Raw genomic sequence first — 18,577 nt, forward strand, 5'->3', positions numbered from 1 at the left:
TGTGTGTCCTGCTCACAGACGCACTGATGTGAGGGGATGGGATGAGAGTGGGATTTCATAGTATTTCTTTAGGCATGAAGTGAGCAAAAGGTGGAGTGAAGAGCACACTGAACGGCGAATAGGAGACAATCAATGGAGAAAGGAGGCAAAAAATTGTCTTTGAGGGATGAAAAGCTGCAGAGGATTACTCTGCTTATAAAGATTTTGTAGGGTTTCAGGTTTATGCATTAACTAGGAGAATAAGAATCAGTGTATTTAGCTCCATGCCCAGCTTTCCAAGAGGTTCAAGAGCTGCAGTGATAACCAATGACCTAAACCCACTTCTAGGCTGAAGAAAGTCCAAGTTACAACAGGACTATCGCAACTGACCTACTTGGTACACTTGACAGTAGTCTCAGCAGAGAGGCTGAGGAGCAGATGGGAGTACAGCCTGATACATCGCTCTGCGGACAGTCTTTTCAGAACAAAGTCATATGTTTTGGAGAGTGCCAGTTGTATTCACTGCATATTTCAGATGCCTGGATGTTGCACGCTAGCAAACCTCGCCATTCCCTGTACAGAAATCTATCTTTACTAATTGGGTTTGGCTAAAATTCCGGAAGGCTCGATAGCAGTGTTTCTTTAAGAGCTCCTCCTTTTCCCCCTACTTCTTTCTCTCTACAAATTACTGAACACATTCTGGCTATCAGTAGTGCACACTATTTCATTGGCACTGAGGCTTGAATGAGGTTGAACCAAGACCCTTCTGCCCAGCTCTTGCTAGTGCAAATCAAATCATAGGTCAACATAAATCACTGGGCTGAGAACATAGAGGAAAGAGCTCCTTTATGAGATATTTCAGTTCAGAGACCTCATTTGTATTAATTCTCTACAGTGGACTCTGTTCTTGAGCCAAAGAAATGAATCTCTCTCTCCTTACCTGTTTTACAAACAACTAGTAGATTCTGCTTCTTTCTGTTCAGCCAGGTTAACTTGTCATTTTACCTAGGCTTGGCAGTATGCTGTTCTTTCCCTGCATAACATCTGCTGCAGTTTCATAGCTTGATTTGTTCTTGGACTTGTTTTAAAAGGCATGCTTCAGAAATGTCTTTGAGGATGTGAATTATTGGACATTGTTTTATCTGTTAGGGTGTTCTGCATTTATGTTTGTTATTTTACTTTTAAAAATAAGACTAAACAGGCTTTGGAATTTAAAGTTTGTAAGTTTTAATTCAAGTTTAGGTTAAAGATACTAAGAACGGTAAGGTAATTCATAGTGATAGGATTTTAGTGCCATTTCAGAAAGTAATTTAGTTTTGTATGACAATAAACTGGCATTTAATCCCCTTCACATTTTAGGAGCTAAACTATAAATCAATCTTCACATAAGACGGCAGTGCCTCTCTGGCTCACCAGTTCTAACTCACGCTTCTCCTTACTGTTGTAGTATTTGTGTACACACATTCCACACACACCTGAAAATTCTGACATCTACTGTTCCAAAGCCTTTGCATTATTTGTAATTCATACCTCCTTTCTCTAATATTTTATGTGTGACAAGGGTTTTATTAGTTAGTGCACTTTTAAACCACATTTTTCTTCTGTAAAGTAACCCTAATAATAACATTTGACATTTGGCACTTCAATTTTTTCCTTAATTCATATTAATATGCTCAAATTTTTTTCCAGTCCACCTCACAGCTTCATCTTGGACTCTGCATTTTACTCAGCAGCATCCTCAGCATTTACTCGGCCCATGACATCACCTGTGACAAACTTCTAAAGGCTATCTGGGATGTGCAGTTGTTAGTAAGATGTTTTGAAGGCAAAAGGTTTGTGCAAGTATAGCTGGGAGCAAAAGCTGGTCTGAAGAATCTCAATTGTTGATGAAGCAGAAAGAACCCCAAGTAGAGTTGAGGGTGAATGCAGGTGTGTGATGCAGGTGGCTCACTACTCCACCTAGATATAAAAGACGGTGGTGTGGCTCCTGTTGGAGAGATGATCCTTCTGAATTAAAAAGTTTTAATTTAGAACAATGAACTGCAAGTGAAGGTTTAAGGGTTCTGTTTTCTGTCAGTCTCTTTTAATGACAGGAGGACTTTAGGAAGGGGGCAACATGGCCCTGCACAGACTTTTTTTTTTTTATAAGTCAGTGGAAATGCTGGTAGTAGTACAGGGGTAAGAACCAGCATGTTGTGTAATCATACCAGCACATGTACCTATATGCAACTTCACATAGCTTTTAAAATTGCAAGGATGTTAAGTTTGATGGGTTCTTGCTGGGGATGAAGGTGTAGCAGGGATGGCTTCAAGCTGCCAAGCTGTACAATTTTACTTAGATGGCTTCATGTCAAGTAATAGTAATGAGTGAGTAAACTTATTGGCCCACTAAACTGTAGAGAGCAGCAAAAGTAGCTCCCTCTTTTGGTCTGCTGAAAATAATTCAGACCAACAAGTTTTATAGTTTCATAAAAACAATTTGACTTTCTTACACAAAAACATACACATTGTCTATTGCTTCCCTAACTAATCATCTTTCCTAAATAAGACGTGGTATTTGTTGCCTGCCATTTTGTCTGGTCGTTGATAAATGGTTACTTTACACAGATTGATGGGTTTATGGTCTTACCTAGAAAATTAAGTAAGAGTGACAGCAACCTTGTTTCGCTTTTGTGGTAATGGAAGAGTATTGCAAGTAACACCATACAGACCAAAGTGACAACAAGGAACAACTTAACATAAAAAACTTGGCCCTTCATCTGGGTGTGTCATTTCCTTTGGGTTAGAAGTTTTCCCCATCTTCTATTTTGAGAGATAAAATATTTGTCTGACTTTCTTCAAAACATGTACTAGTTTCCTCTGTCAACTGTGGGAACATATTCCATATCTGAGTTACTTGATTTGTTTGGAGTTTCAAAAACGAGCAAAAGCTCACTAAAAGGAATAGGGCAAGTCCTTGAACTCTGTCTCTGATAGTGAGAATATATTATAGGTAGTGTAAGAAAGTAACCTATAGTCTGAAATCATATTCTACTATTTTAGACTGCTGGAGAATTAAAAAAACACCCTTGTATAATAGCCTTTCATGCTGTGTTTTCATTAAGTCTGCAGCAGCTCAACGAAGAAGCTACAGCATGATTTATTTTAACCAGTTATTACAGAGAAGTCATTAAAAAAATAACTTGGCAAAATCTCGCTTACATACTTTTTGCATTCCAAATCCACAAAACGTTTAGATACAATCTCAATTCATTGCAACCAAAACAAACCTCCTTTACTAGATTTCATTTTTTTTTTCTTTAAATGATGATGTTTCCATACCTCTTCTGTCTGCACTGGCTTTCCAGTTCAGTGTGTTTTGTTTCTGTTTTTATAATGTCACCAAGATCAGTCAGGTTGCTCTGAGGAATCCTATTGTCTCCTAAGACTTGTAAGAGCATTTGGCAGACTATGAACTAGAAATGGAGTAGGGAAAATGATTTAGCCATTTTTGTCATCTGAAGATGACTTTCAGAAATGCTTACACATGTGATTATTCTTCCAGTTCAAGTCTACAAGAATCTGGATTTTGACCTGCGTATTGTATGTGCGCTGAAAGTTTTAGCAACTTTTCAGCCAGTTAGTTTCATTTGACATTTCTTATTGTTGAGCTAAAAAGTATATATGCAGACACACACGCAAAATCCTCTTTTTACGTAACTCCTCTGTTTTAAAAGAAGGGTGCCATAGGGCTTTTGAATGATTTAGACAGGGGCATAAGGACAAAAAATGTGTCCAGCTCTGTTCCCATAACTTACAACCTCTAGGCGTTGTGATAAAAAACATGCCTATCAAATTCCATAGGACAAATGTTTTCAACTACAGCAACTGCTGTTTCGTGACTGATGTGGCATTAACTGTACCTGTTCTTGGCACTGATCAAGAACAAAGAGCGTGAAGATTTATCTTTAGCTCTTTCATTTCTTTCTTTTTATGTGGTTTTAAAGGTGAGCGAGTGGAGGGAAGCGTATAAAGAAAGAGGATAACACTGATTGCCATAACTGGTCAATTGTTAAACAAGTGTCCAGTAAAAACTCTTTTTGTTGGATCAAAAAAGCAATGATCTAAGAATGGTGTATCATGGTATTGACTGGAAAAAAATCAAGCAGTCTTCAGTTCTGTAAGGAGTTCCAGTGTTAACAGCGCATGCTGCTCTGCTCTCAGTGCACATAACAGGGAGTGCAATAGCATCACACCATGTAGGTTCCCATCTTCTCTGTCTCTTGGCTTCATCTGATATGCAGAAGATTATTAGGGAGAGGAGGAAGCAGTGCACATTATTAGCACATACAGCATCATCAGTGACAAGTTAGTAACTTGACCAGTTAGTATCTTGACATAGACAAGGAAATTTTCTGTGGCCTTTACATCTCAAGTGAAGCCTTCCTAACTATACCTCTTCAAAGTGACCTGAGCGACCAGTACTGTATGTCATGTATGAAGCTGGACAGAGCTGTAAGCAACTTTCTGACCATGGCAGCTACCAAGCTTGTGTCTGGAGGCACCGGGCTGATTTATCCGTTATTTTTCAAAATTGCTGAGAGGTGGAGAATTGGAATCTCGAGAGTAAAGGAGGAAGAGGACCAAGAGGACCAGTGATATGCGCTGCTCAAAAAGTAAACACTGAGGACTGGTGGAGAGAATGTTAGATATTGAATGATGCTGGAAGGCTCAGGGAAGAACTAGTACAGCTCTGAATCAAGAGGGCACAAAAGAGTCCAGAACTGGAGTATCTGTTGTATTAGTATACTGCTTAGGTTGTCTGAGGGCATATTGTTGGTAAAACATCCCTGGCAAGGTAATACTTTGCTCACAAAGAATCCCAGAACAATTGAAGCAAAAACTGCCCAAGTCACCTCTCACTAAAAATAAATACTTCAAACATATTCTAACAAATCCTGACTGTAAAATGTGCAAATTGGATTTCTAGTAATGAGACCCATCAGTAGGCACATTTCCTTGACATATTCTGTCAGAGTATCACTTGGAAATAGTGATTCAATTTTCCAAAAGTTACTTTAATTTGCTTAGAGATGAAAGCATTTTCATTTTGCCCAGTCAGTTCTAATAATTTGCTAAATTCAAAATATGTGAAATTATTGAAGCTAGTTGTAGTGACCAGAAGGACCACCAATCTTTTAATAATATTTTTTCCTGTGAATCATGTAGACTTGCACAAGAAAATTTTCAGAACAGATAAAACACAAATCTTTGATGACAGGCCTGCTTCTTGTCTCTTCCACAGACAGAAATCTGGCCATTTGCTAGTAATCTCCATTCAGAAGATTTACTTAAAAAAAACATCTGCTAGCTGCTGGGATGTGTATTTGGAAACTTCCATCTCCTTATACAAGTGCTCTTTTTTTTGTAGTAAAGTTCCCTAGCTCTTCCCTTACAGATGAGTCTGGATATTGATACTTCCTATCTTGGCAGGCAGTAAGTAGCCCGATAAATTAGATTAAGAGCAGTTGGGAAGTAGAAACAATATTCCACAGCTCTTTTATACTGTAAAGCCTTGAAGGCCTTTAAAGAATAAACCTTTATCCCACAGTATATTCTCTGGGCCTCTTCTTTTGGGCACAGGATGTTAATTTGTGTGGACTTTGGTGTGCCTCAGTACAGCCATACTTAAATAATTCCCATGCAAATTGCATGTAGTATGTGTTAGTGACGGAGTCTTCTAACTGTCTCATAAAAACTAGAGAAGATTGCCAAGGCAGTTGTGTGCTCAGCTAACTTTTCTTTTTGGAAAGCAAGCTCATACGTAGTCTCTCTCTAACAGATATTTTCTATGTATTTCCCAATTAATACCTAGGTATTGTTAAGTAGCTTGTTTTTAAAAAGAGGATATCCCTCAAGTTGTCACGTAATATATTTCTTCAATCGTATCTCACTATAATTAAATATATTTTATGAAAAGAAGAGTTGTTTGTTTCTCTGCTCCTCTTCTGGACTTCCAGTAACTGTTATGCAGCTGTAAACACTTAAATAAGCGGGTAGTTTTGCCATACCTCCTCCATAGCAGCACTGTGCTAGGTGTTCTGTCTGGAACACTGAATTGCAGTCAAAGGGCTGGTGCTTCTGTAGCTAGCAGAAATAGCCTGTCCTCAAGTGGAAATAGGAGTTTAGGTAGGTATGATTATCCTAAAATAAAAAGGGACTGTACAGTTGCTTTCCAAATCTACTGTTCATCTCTTTTTATTTTACAGTGCAAGGATTAAGACGTTTTCCTGGAGCATAACATACTTAATTTTGAATATTAATCCTTGACTATTAGGAGAATTAGACTTCTTCAGGGATTCACCTAAGGACAGCTGAAATACATGGGATGATTTTAAGACTAAGACTTTAACAGTAATTTCCAAGTCCAACAAGAAGACAGTAAAGTCCATAGCCTGCAAAGAGACATTGAAGTTTTATTTATCTCCATGTGCATGTCTGTACTAAGGCTGCATTTACCACTAAAATCAAAGCAAAATACTTAAAACAGGAATATTTTCTCTACAGATTGTCAAACCTTTGTATTCCAGATGCATATGAAGCCTTGCTGTTTTCACTGAACACTTGTTAGCACAGACTGACAGCCATTTGCAGAAGAATCAGCACACAGGCTTTCAAATTTTACCAGCTGGGAGCTTCTGCATAGGACTGCATCATCTTCAGTCAGGGCTCCACTCCTTTATCTCCTCCTGACACTCTGTACTTACCAAATTGTCCATTGAGCTCTTGAACTCCTCAAAAAAGAAAAATTGGAAATGGGGTACAAGGCAGAAAGGTCAAGTGGGATACTGGCTATAAGGACAGTGAAGCTTTCGGAATAAAACCAAAATTTGAGTGGATCCTGTCATCTTGTTTGACCGAATTTGTGGAATCAAGGTGTTACTGGCTAAACCCTAACTTTCAGCATTTTAAATGATCAGTCGCTGGGTAAGGAACAGAGAAAGGGGCAGGAAAGGAGAGCAAAAAATTACCAGTCAAAACCATCACTATCAGTTTTTCATCTATTTATTGATGGGACTTTAGTATTCTGACTGGTCAGTTAAAACTTGTAGGAGCTACATACAGACACCCAAAAGCAACTCTCCTCACAAACCATCTGTAGGCTTCTCTGGTATGTCCCTTATCACCATAATCCATCCTGCCGTCACCTCTGTCAGATGTTCCTGTAATGAATTCTGGGTTAACTACATTTTTAGAAAACAAACAGAAAGACAATTGCATTACCACTTGCATCTTGAGATACAGGCTCTGTGCAATAGGGAAAAAAAATAAGTATTTTAAATAATAGTATACTAAAACGAGCAGCGTAAAGGAACTGACGGTCCCATGAAGAGCAGCAAAGCTGGTGAAGGGGCTGGAGCATGAGTCTTATGAGGGGCAGCTGAGGCAACTGGGGTGTTTAGCCTGGAGAAAAGGAGGCTGAGGGAACACCACCTCACGCTGCACAACTACCTCATAGGAGGCTGTAGCAAGGTGGGGTCAGTCTCTTCTCCCAGGTAACAAGCGGCAGGACAAGAGCAAACGGCCTCCAGTTGCGCCAGGGGAGGTTTAGGTTGGCTATTAGGGAAAATTCCTTCCCCAGAGGGTGGCCCAGCACTGGGACAGGCTGCCCAGGGACGTGGTGGAGTCACCAGCCCTGGGGGGGTTAAAGGACACGTAGATGTGGCGCTCAGGGACGTGGGTTAGTGGTGGGCTTGGCAGCACCGGGTTAACGGTTGGGCTCGATGACCTTAAAGGTCTTTTCCAACCTAAACCATTCTGTGATTTTTCCTGTATAGCTCCTGCTACCTTCTACTCTTTGACACTAGAGAGAATCCATACGTGCCTGTAACATTCAAGATCTTTTGGTGTAATTGCTGATGGGTGAAATAGATAGCATTCACTGTATATAGAGTCTGATGACTACTACACCAACACTGATAATTACCAGTAATCCATTACTTGAATTCTTATGCAAGTTGCTCTTCCATACCATTTAAAACAGAAGGTGCGCAGTACGGGCTACAGAGGAGCTGGAATCCCAGTCCTGAAGATTCCAGTCTAGAAAGTTACTTCCAGTGTCAAACAAGAGGCAGAGAGTATGAAAAGATAAATTATTCAGTAATGAATGCTACACACTTATAATGCATAAGTTGTATCGAATCTCAGTTGCTCTTGTAATTTTGTAAAGTTGTTTACCTAGTATGGTAGATATGCCATATGGTACACTAAAGAGAGTGTTAGAACAAGGACATGAAGATTTCTAGGTTTTTATTTCTGGTTTTGTATGCAACTGTAAACTACATTCAAGCTGTCCTAGAATGGGAGCAGGAGAAGAATATAAGCTGCCCTGACCCTTCATGCTGACTACTGCTGCCACTTGATAATTTCATCCGTCTTCCCTGTCACCCACTCTCCCTCCATCGCTCCTTGGGCGCTGTGGCCCAGCACTGGGCTGTACTCCTGGGTAGATGCCACAAAAGACAGACTGGCAGCCGCTCTGCGCCATCGGGCTGTTTTAGCTCAAGTCTAGCTTTTTTACCCTTAATAAATCATTTGAGCAGCTGATGTAGATTAACTCTTCCACTGGATAGGGAATGCGACCAGACTTCTATTCTGGATAGTTCTTTGGTATGTTGCTTATAGAATTTCACCATAGCTAAAACTAGCGAAGTGCTCCACTGTGGCAGTAGTGAACTGGCAGGGACCACCCCGCCTGAAGCTGCACTCCTGCCTCGTAAGAAACAGGCGGCACAACCTGCAACGCTGTCTGTAAAATTGCAGCTCCTTTGCAGCATTGTAGTTCGGCAAAAATTGATAAAATGGAAGTCATAGAGAAGGAAAATGTGTTTTCTTTCTCTCCCTTGAATTTTGAATGGTGACTGAGAAAAGCTGCAGAGTACAAAACACCTGAGAACAATAATAAAAGATTAATATAAAACTTCTCAGAGGACTTAGGCAGTCCCTTCCAGTGATGCCACCTGGTGAAGTGATCAGAGCCTTAGGAAAGGCTCAGTGCTGTAACTGCTCCTCAGGTTAAAGCAGGCGTGAGGACATGAGAAACTGGAACGGTAATATCACCATAAACTGTGGATTTCTAAGATTTTTGATTTAAAGATATTTACTTGCCTTCTTCTTTGAGGCCTACATGTTAAGAACAAACACCCTTCCCTTTGTTCCCCCTGTGAGCTTTTGCAAACAGCTTCTCCCTCAGACACATTTGTGTATCCAGGGCCAGGATGACAGGGGACAGTACTCCAGCTCGTATCTGGGGGCAGGACGAGCTGGGATGGTACTCCAGCACGTATCTGGGGGCAGGATGAGCTGGGACGGTACTCCAGCTCGTATCTGGGGGCAGGATGAGCTGGGATGGTACTCCAGCTCGTATCTGGGGGCAGGACGAGCCGGGATGGCACTCCAGCCCGGTTCCCATCACTGGCAGTGCAGCCAGCCCGCAGAGCAGCTTCATTCATGTTACAGTGCAAGTTAAACGATCACCACAAATACGTAATGCAGGAAGCGTTGACACCCATGTTGGGGCAACCCTAAGTAGAGAAGACTTTGACCTATTTAAAGCAATCCCTTCTCATAGCTAACTTGTAGCTCTTGCTCTTCCAAGCCGCCACCTTCACAATTGGCCACCGGCTACCAGGCTGGGCAACCCCGAGCACCAGCAGGTGCTGAGTGGATCCTGCTGCAACGCGGTCCCAGCCTCTCATTCCACCCATTCCCAGTACGTAAGAGCAAAGCTTATTTTATAGTCCTAAAATAAGAGGTGCTATTTTAAGCTTGATACGCCTTAAAACTTACCACATGCTACGATTTCTCTCTCAATTAATGTTGTCCCAATAGTTCAGTTTTCTGGGGGAAACAGTGCCTGGCAGCAGAGAGCGTTTCTTACAAGGCAGGTTGGAGTTTTACTTTATTTACTTCCTTTCCGATGGTTGCACAACAGGGTCAAAGTGCAGCTCCCTACTGTAAGGCCGGCGCCCGGCAGGCCGAGCCCCCCCAGAGCTCGGCAGCCCCCCGGCCCCGCCGTCCGGCTCTGCCCCCCAAGGGTTAAGCGGCGGCGGGGGTGTAACACACGCCGCTACACGGGCGGGGACCGTCCCCGGCCGGCGGGGCCCCCGCCTCACGGCTCCAGTCGGAGCTGCGAGTGGCCCGTTCGAAATGGGCCTCTCCCTCTCTTCCCCCGCTCCCCTCGGCCTGCCCAGCGCCCCGCCCGCCCCGCCCGGGCGCGCTTCCCGGGGCTGGCCCCGGCCCCTCGGCGGCCCGCCGTGCTGAGTCAGGCTGCTCAGGCCGCGGCGGGAGCCTGCGGAGACCGCGCCTGGCACACGGCGCCGCCGCCCGCCCCCGCCGCCCGGCCGCTGCCGCACCGAGCCGAGGGGCCGCGGCCGCCTGGGCGGGCAGCGCTGCGGGGCAGCCCGCCTCTGCCAGCGGCGGAGGGAGGCGCGGGGGGCCGGCTGCTCCTCCTCGCCCGCTGCCCCCGCCCAGGGCTGGGCGTGGGGCCTGGCCGGCCGCGTCCCCCCGTCCCCCCCCCCGCCCCGCCGCCGGTGGATCAGTTACACGCAGCTGGCACAGGTGTGGGGCGCCCTTCAGACCCGCGCCGGCGGGGGAGACCCGGACGCAGGGAGCAGCAGGGAAACATGCAGCCATTTTGGGCCGCGGCAGACAAAGAGCCGTGGCCGCCCCCGCCGCCCCGCCAGCCCGGGCCCGGCCCCGCCCGCCCCTAGAGCCGCGGCCTGCCGCGCCGAGCCCGCCGCCCCCCGGCCGCCCCCGGCCGCCGCGCCGCCGCCGCGCAGCTGCCGCCCGACTCCCAACTAAACGTTCGCAGCCATTTGCCCCGCCTTTTATAAAGGGCCGCCGGCCAATCAGCGGCGGGCGGAATCCCTCTCCGGCCGGTGATGTGAGGCTGGCGGCGTGCGCGTGCGCGGTTGGCGACGGAGTGTGTGTGTGTGGGGTGGGGGGAGGGAGGGAGGAGTGGAAGGGGAGGGGGGGGAGGAGGGAGCAGCTCACAGGAACCCTCCAAAAAAAAGATGGCGGCGGGCTCGGATCTGCTGGATGAGGTTTTCCTGAACACGGAGGTGGATGAGAAGGTGGTGAGCGACCTGGTGGGCTCCCTGGAGTCCCAGCTGGCGGCCTCCGGCCACCACCACCAGCACCACAAGGCGCAGGAGCCCCTGAGGGCCGCTGGGGGGCTGCTGGGGAACCATGTTGTGAGCAGCAGCAGTAGCAGCAGCAGCCCTAGCCCTAGCCCTGGAGGAGTAGTAGTAGGAGGCAATGCTAATGCCCAGACAGAGAGCAGCAGCAGCAGCAAGATGGGACTGAGTGCCCCAGAGATCACAAAAGCAGGTAACATGGGCAGGGGTGGGGGGCTCTGAGGGAGAGGGGCCCTCCCCTCCCCCCACTCCCCAGCTCCGGCTGCCTCCTTCCCTCACTGCTTTCCCCCCTTTTCCCTCTCTCCTCCTTCTCGTTGTGGCAGGAGCGGGAGTGCAAAGGGTGGTATCGATCATATGGGGGAGAGCCTCCCCTCGGCATGCCCCCTCGGTGTGTATCCGCGCCTCTGCGCCCTCCCCTTTATTTTCCCTCCTCGCCTCTGCTTACGAGAGGGTGTTTTATCATGTGTGGGGGCAGCCTCCCCGCAGAACCAGCCGGCAGTGCCCGTCCGTGACTCGGCCGGTCCCCTCCGCTTTTCCTGCCCTTGTTGCTGGAGTGTGAGAGGGGCTCTCTCGATCTGGGGGGCTGGGGGAGGCAGAGCCCACCCCCTGGGTAACGGCTGTGCCCCCCGTGCCGCCTGTGGCTGCCCCCCTTGCCTTCCCCGGGGGGGAGGTTATGGGGGGGATTCCCTTTTGATAATGCCGCCTTAGCTGTCTGTGTAAATGCTCCTTCCCCTCCCCCTTCTCTGTTGCTGAAGTGCAAGGGGGTGTTATTAATCATGACACCTATTTCCTGTAGAGGAGGAAGCGAGGGGGGATTTCAAGGGGAGGAAGTCCCTCAAAATGCTTCCCCCCCATATCTGCCCGCCTGGATATTCCTCCCCCACCCCCCTCCCTTGTTCCAGGGGCTTGGAGGGGGCATTCGACACCTCCGTTCCTCCTCTGCCCTCAAGGGGGTGTTGTCACAACACCAGGTCCCAGGAAGGGGGGGAATTCAGGCCACGACACCCCACCTCGACACCGTCTTCTGCCGCCCGCCCGCCCCCGGTAGCTCCCTGGGAATGAATGTGCCCCCTCTCCCTGTGGTGAAGGTGCGAGGGGTTAGTGTGAGGGCTGGCACTGAGAGCTCACTACATGGCAAGGGAGGGAAGCTGTTTTTCAGGGGAATTAAAAGAAATGCCTCCCCAGAACCTCTCTGCAATTCCTCCCCGCAATTCCTCCCCCCCACCCCCCCCCCCCCGCCCTTTTTATTTCCTTTTTTTGCTCGCTTTCTTGTTGCCGAAGTGTAAGAAGATATTACAGACCCTCTGTTACGATTAATGAAGCTCTTCTAGGAGGATCTCCTTAACCCTTACAACGTGCATCTCTGTATCTGTCTGTCACTATTCTTTCCACATTTCTGTCTCCTTAGGGCCAGGACCTGGACTGTGTGTGATTGTACTTGTGGTAACACCAGGCCTCTCGTCAAGAGGCGTGAGGATTATTCAGGACAAGAAGCTACATCACCTTGTCTCTTCTCGAAACCAGCTTTGCTTTTTATTTATTTATTTATTTTTAAGTATCTCTGGCTGTGGGAACTTCAGATCTGGAAGAACAAATTCTGTAATAAAGTGGAGGGCTCTTCTGGTAACCTGCTCCAGGCCTTGCAGCACTACTTACCTTGACAGGCCAATGTTTTTCTTTCCTTTTACTTTTTCATGTTTTGCCATTGTTGAGCCTCCCGATCTAACTGTAGGAGATGAAAGGATTAGAGGGTAACATGTGCAGGGCATAGGGAACATGGCTTATTAATGTGTGCTCCACTGCTGTTTTGCCCTCTCTGCCATTGCACTTCTGTTGCTAAGCATTATGTCAGGTTCTAGAATGGGGAAAGAGATCTAAGGTGGTCTTCCTCCTCCCTTCCTTTGGTTTGTATCAAATCTGTTTTCCCTGTTTTGTCTTACTGTAGTGTTGAAAGCAGGGGTGTCACAATTAATATTGAATATGCCAGTCTTTGGTGGGAAGTTAGAGACTTCGAGATAATGTCTTCAAAGCTATGATCATTTTGTTCCCTGTCCCGTTTCTTGGCTCCAGGTGGGCTGCCTGGGAGATGGAGAAGACTTGGTGATGAGGGAGAACATTCTGTCTTCTCTGGACCTCTCTTCTTGCTCGTTCTTTCTGTTTAACCTTCTTGTTGTTTTGCAGGAGCAGGAGGAGTGCAAGGGGGCGTTATTAATCATAACACCAGGTCCCAGACTTCAGCTCTGGATGGAGCCACCACAACGAGCACCAGCACCACCACTGCAGTAGCAGGAGGATCTGAGGTCACTGCTGCTCCAGGGACCCTCAGTCAGGGCAAATCGGTGGTTATCAGCACTATGGCAACTGCCTTGTCCACCAGGAATGGCAAGATTGGGACCACAACAGTGCAAACTTTGAATGGGAGTAACGTGGTGATGAATTCTCACCACACAGGAAGTGCTGCTTTCTCTGGGACTCCTGTGACTGCTAACCCTGCTTCTGCACCTGCTGTTGCCCCTCTTGTTAACAATGGACCTGGATCTGTGGGGAAAGGAAATACTGTTAATGCTGTTTTGCCATCGGCTTCCAACACTGTCATCCAGACTTCTTTCCTTAATACTGCTGTGTCCTCTGCATCTTCCTCCTCGCCCACAGTTATCTCCTCGCAACCACCACCAAGCATTGGAACTGGGGCGCCTACAGTAACGCTTGTGAGGCCACCGATTCACACCGCAGGACCCACAGTAGCTGCAGCTGGTGCAGCCACTCAAAACGGGAGCAATACTGTGATCAATTCAACCATCAGTGTGGGGAGTTTTCCTGCTGTTGCTACAGCCACTGTGGGATCTGGAGTTTCCCTCCAGACATCGCTTGTGAACAGCCAGTCTGGTTCCACTGTGCCAGCAGCTCCCGCCACACAGGTCATCAAATCGGAGTCTCCTAAAACTATAGTCCAGGCAGTATCCCAACAGCAGACGCTGGCTACTGGTGGCCAGCCCAGTACTACAGGGGGTAACATGATTATTGGGCAAACTATGCAAGCTGGGCTCTCCAATGTTGCTCCCAATCCTGGTGGGATACCTCCTGCAGCTCCTGGCACCCCCACTGGAATGGCTAAAGGCACTGCCAATACAGTGGCACAAAGTCTGCCAAGGACTCCAACAGCAACTACGAGTGGAATCAGAGCAACTTTGACTCCTACAGTTTTAGCACCTCGTTTGCCTCAGCCACCTCAGAATCCAACTAACATTCAGAATTTTCAGTTACCACCAGGTAAGTAAGAGGATCGAGGGGTTTTAGTTTGGAAGTGTATTTCTTGCAGGGAGGAAGGGATCCAAATAAGATTTTTTTGCTGTTCAGTTGTGAGTTGTGGAAAAGGCATTACATTTAACAATGAGAATCATCTGGTTTTGAGTAGTAGCGTAGTAGCATTCTACTACTTTGCATATGATTTTGGGTGACGGAATAGTCTTTTCAGCAGTAATAATTTGAAAATAATTCTGCCTGGAGTCTTTGTTACTATGTGAGTATAGATGAAGCTGCAAATTGCCAAAGCATGACAATGGAATATTTTTATTATTAAATGAAGTGTTGCTATTTCATTTCCACGTAAGGCATTTTGACTTCTAAGGCGGTTTTGTCAGTAGTTCGTGTAACCTTTGCGTGCTGTTCAATTCCCTCTCTGTCCCTGCATGCCCCCAGTACCACAGAGCATTCATGAATAGAGAAGCGGCAGATACAACACAAGAAAACTGCCTTCTTTTGCTTTAAACATCTTCAGAGTCTAACTTAAAAACTCGCAGATTTGAAGCTTATGATCATCTTTTTAGTCACTGGAGTTCTGATACAAAAGGCAGTCTTCCTATGTCCTTACCTCACCCTGTTGTGTCTAGGGGTGCAGCTTTTGTAGTAGCTAGTCTCGTGCTTAGTGCTGAGCACCTCTGGACAAGCAATCTAGTCCTGAACTCAGTGAGTGGGTAAAAAGCAGGATGAGAAGCATTTATTTTTTGAGGAACTGTTCAGTCCCTCCTTGGATACCTTCTAGATTTGGAGATTTAAGCCTATATATTTGCTGTTACTTTGAACCAGGCTTGTACTTGCATCCAGGTTCATTTAAAACTGAAAATGCTGGTGTGAACCTACACATAGTTTCCTGTCTTTTTAATAATATATAGTAATAGGTATTCTTACTATTCACTGTTTTCAGGGCAGTATACAAAGAACAACTAACTGAATTTTGCTGCTAGTACCAAATGAAATCAGTGGTGGTTTGTATATCATGTGTTTCAATTGGTCTTTGTAAAAATGTATCTACTGAAACTCCTAACCAGCCTTAAAACAATGCACCTGTCACAAAAGGTAGATCAGAAGCTGTACTATGTTACTGTACGCCATCGTTTTGTGTAATACACTATCTATGGTATGTGATGCCATGTAGTTTGATGAAGTCTGTCAAACATTCTGTGTGTCTTCAGTTCCAACTGGCATTAATATTCCTCATATGTTTTTTCAGTAGAAGATTATTCCCTATAAGAGTAATTTAAATTACACCTGTTACTACTTCAAAAAAATAGCAGTAAAACTTGTACCTTGAAAGTCCAGTGCTTAATTTGAAGCTCCTAAATTGATAGGCTGGAAAAGCCTTATTTATTTATTTATTGCCACAGTGTATCAAAGGATTTTTCACGTTTACAGTCTATTGCCATGTATACCTACATTTTTACTAATGCTGCATTATAGACCTGATTATGGGAAAAATGCTACTGTTGAGTCCAGTGGGACCTTTTTTCCAGGTAGCTGATGTTTTCAAACTGCCATAGCACACTGAAATGTGTAACTCTTAGAAGCAGCGTTGCCAGTCCTTAAGCATAATTGGACCATAAATTGCTGCTTTGGAGGTCTTGATAGATCAAAGTAAAACAATATAGGTTCTAAACACTTCAGGTTTTTTATTAAGCACTTTTCTTGTCTGTCCTACACTTTAAAAAATATTTATAACTTCAAAATAATAGCATGACTTTTAAAATAAGCAAGTATACATGACTGAATACATAGAAATTGGAAATTGGGCTCTTGCATGATGAGACGGACAATATTGGAAAGGATTTTTTTAGTGAAACAGATTATTATTTTTTTTAAATTGCTTTGGTTTACATTTTTATACTTGGTGCAAGTAGCTGACTTTCAAAGTGTTTTGCATGAAGCGTTTCTTTCACAATACTTAAAAACCTGATGGATGTTGAGCTCTTACAGACATATCACAGATGCAAGGGCTAAGCATCTCTGAAAGTCTAGCCATGTGCAGCTGCTGTAACCTGTAGCAGAGTGCGTGTCCATTCATAGTGAAAGCAGAATAGATGGGTATGCTTTTGAAATCGTATTTCAAATTACAGTATCATAAGCCAGATTTTTAAAGGCAGCTTGGTAGTATGAAGCTGCAATTGCAGTGTTTGTATGCTGTGCATCTACTGTATGCATCAAATACATCAAATGCATCAAATAATGTTTGCATTCACAAGTTTATGTTTTTAAAAGTTAGTAGTGCATGCTCATAGGGGTTTGCAAGGTTTAGTGCTGGAAATAGCTTCAGGTCATATGCTGCACATGTTGCTTTCTACACCAAGATTTACAGACACTTGGAAAGCAAATTCTTATGGAAGGTTTGACTGATAAGCAGCACATGCTTTATAGTTATTTTCTTACCCTGAATTACTGTTTCTAGCTCTCCAAAATGCAGTTAGTTTCACATGTGTGGAAAGCAGAATATAAAATGTCAGTTAAGTGTTATTAACCTGGGACTTGAAAATTGGAAACCTTGAAAGGTTTCAAATGTTCTTTTAAAAAGAACATCTGGAAAATAAACTCAATTAATGCTCTTTAAAATATATTACTTTTAGAATAATGCTTTGTATTACATCAAGGCATCAAATGTTGACTGACCAAGTTAGAGATGCTGGAAGAGCTAATGGGCCGTAGTTGTGACCTTACTGGATTCTGGTGTATCGCTTCTCAAAGAAACTGGGCTATTCAGAGTATCTGTGCATTAATAATGGTTTGCCACTTCTGACCTCTTTGAGGAAGAGGACTGTTGTGCTTAGGCTTTTCTTCAGGAGCCAATGTTGGAACTTGGTGGTCCAATTGGACAGATCCAGGTAATGAAGGTCCAAAAATAACGTTACTTACAGCTTCTTAGCAATGACATAAAAATATTGTCAGATGGTTTTCTAGGGGATGGAGACACAAGTTTCTCTTTATACAATAGTGCTTTAAAGATGCAACATCATACAATTTATTTTCAGTCACAGTTTCAAAAGAAGTTCTTTGTTTCCAAGTACTTCAAGGAATAATGTGAAATGTGTTGTGTACAGTAATATGATAAGGGGTAGGAAAATTGGTGACTTTGTTAACAGCAGAACATTGACTTACTGCTTTACAGATGCTCAGAAAAGTCTGCAGAAAAGTGTAACTGAGATTATGCCCTAAGATTAATCTTTTGCAGTGTAGGAGTTCTTAAAATTTTTAGAGGTCACTGCTGACACATGGTAGAATCATCTTGTAAAATGACAAAACTTGTGTGCTTTAAAATCACTTTTCAAAATACTGTCTTCTCAGCAATGCTGTAATAGGGTTTCAAAACCAATGTCTATGAGCTTACACTTACTTTAGCAGCGCTGTCAACCTGAGGGTTCAAAGATTTGGTTTCTGTTCTTGCAGATGCTTTAGGTTGTTACTCTCTTCTGCTTTAGTTTTATGTATGAGCATCTCATAATAAGCTTTTAAAGGTGCCTGTGTAAAGAAAGGAGCAGGTTGGAGAGAGTGCTGTAGGTACACAGTAAGAACAATATAGAGCTAGTAGGTCTGGACAGTTTTTTCTACTAGCTTGTGTGAAACTGAAATCTAGAAACCTTCACTTCCCCTTGTCCCTCCCTCTTTTGTTTTACCTTCTGAGTGAATGTTGGTACTGTGAAAATTTGCTAGCTTGATCCTAAAGACTATTCCCACCCCCCCAATATGATTCTGTGATAGTCCTGTCTGTAGATAGCAGGTAGGGTAGGTTGTCTTTATGTAATTTATTTATTTATTTATTTTCTGCTATCCTGACCAGTATTTTCATTAGCAGTAATGCAGTTGTGCAGCTGTAGTAGAACTGCTATCACAGATTTGCTTTGCTTTGTATCTAATAATAAAACTTCTTTTTTACTTTACAAAACGCAGTTGGATCTGCCAGTAGCTGATGATCAGGGATGAGGCTAGACTTCTTCATTACTTTCTTTCTGGAGGGTGTCTTGTGACATTTCTGTGGTGGCTACAAGATGGGCCCTTTCCCAGCTGAGGAACTGATGGGGCTCCTTTAAAAATTGAATGTTCCAGAGTTCTGAGCAGTACTAATGCAGATGACCCCTACAGTTGGTTTAAACTTACTA

At 44.5% G+C, this 18,577-nt stretch overlaps 1 protein-coding gene across 1 annotated transcript in view; it reads left to right on the forward strand.

Annotated features, from left to right (window-relative positions):
• The first annotated feature begins 11,004 nt into the window (after positions 1-11,004).
• Positions 11,005-18,577, forward strand: part of TAF4 (TATA-box binding protein associated factor 4) — a 39,885-nt gene continuing 32,312 nt past the window's right edge. Inside the window, exons 1-2 of the mRNA XM_040608851.1 lie at positions 11,005-11,349; positions 13,338-14,426. Of these exons, the coding sequence (XP_040464785.1) occupies positions 11,034-11,349; positions 13,338-14,426 (1,405 nt within the window). The 5' untranslated portion in view covers positions 11,005-11,033. The remainder of the gene's footprint in view (positions 11,350-13,337; positions 14,427-18,577) is intronic.

The sequence above is a fragment of the Falco naumanni genome, chromosome 10 (assembly GCF_017639655.2).
Source record: "Falco naumanni isolate bFalNau1 chromosome 10, bFalNau1.pat, whole genome shotgun sequence".
NCBI classification, from domain to species: domain Eukaryota; kingdom Metazoa; phylum Chordata; class Aves; order Falconiformes; family Falconidae; genus Falco; species Falco naumanni.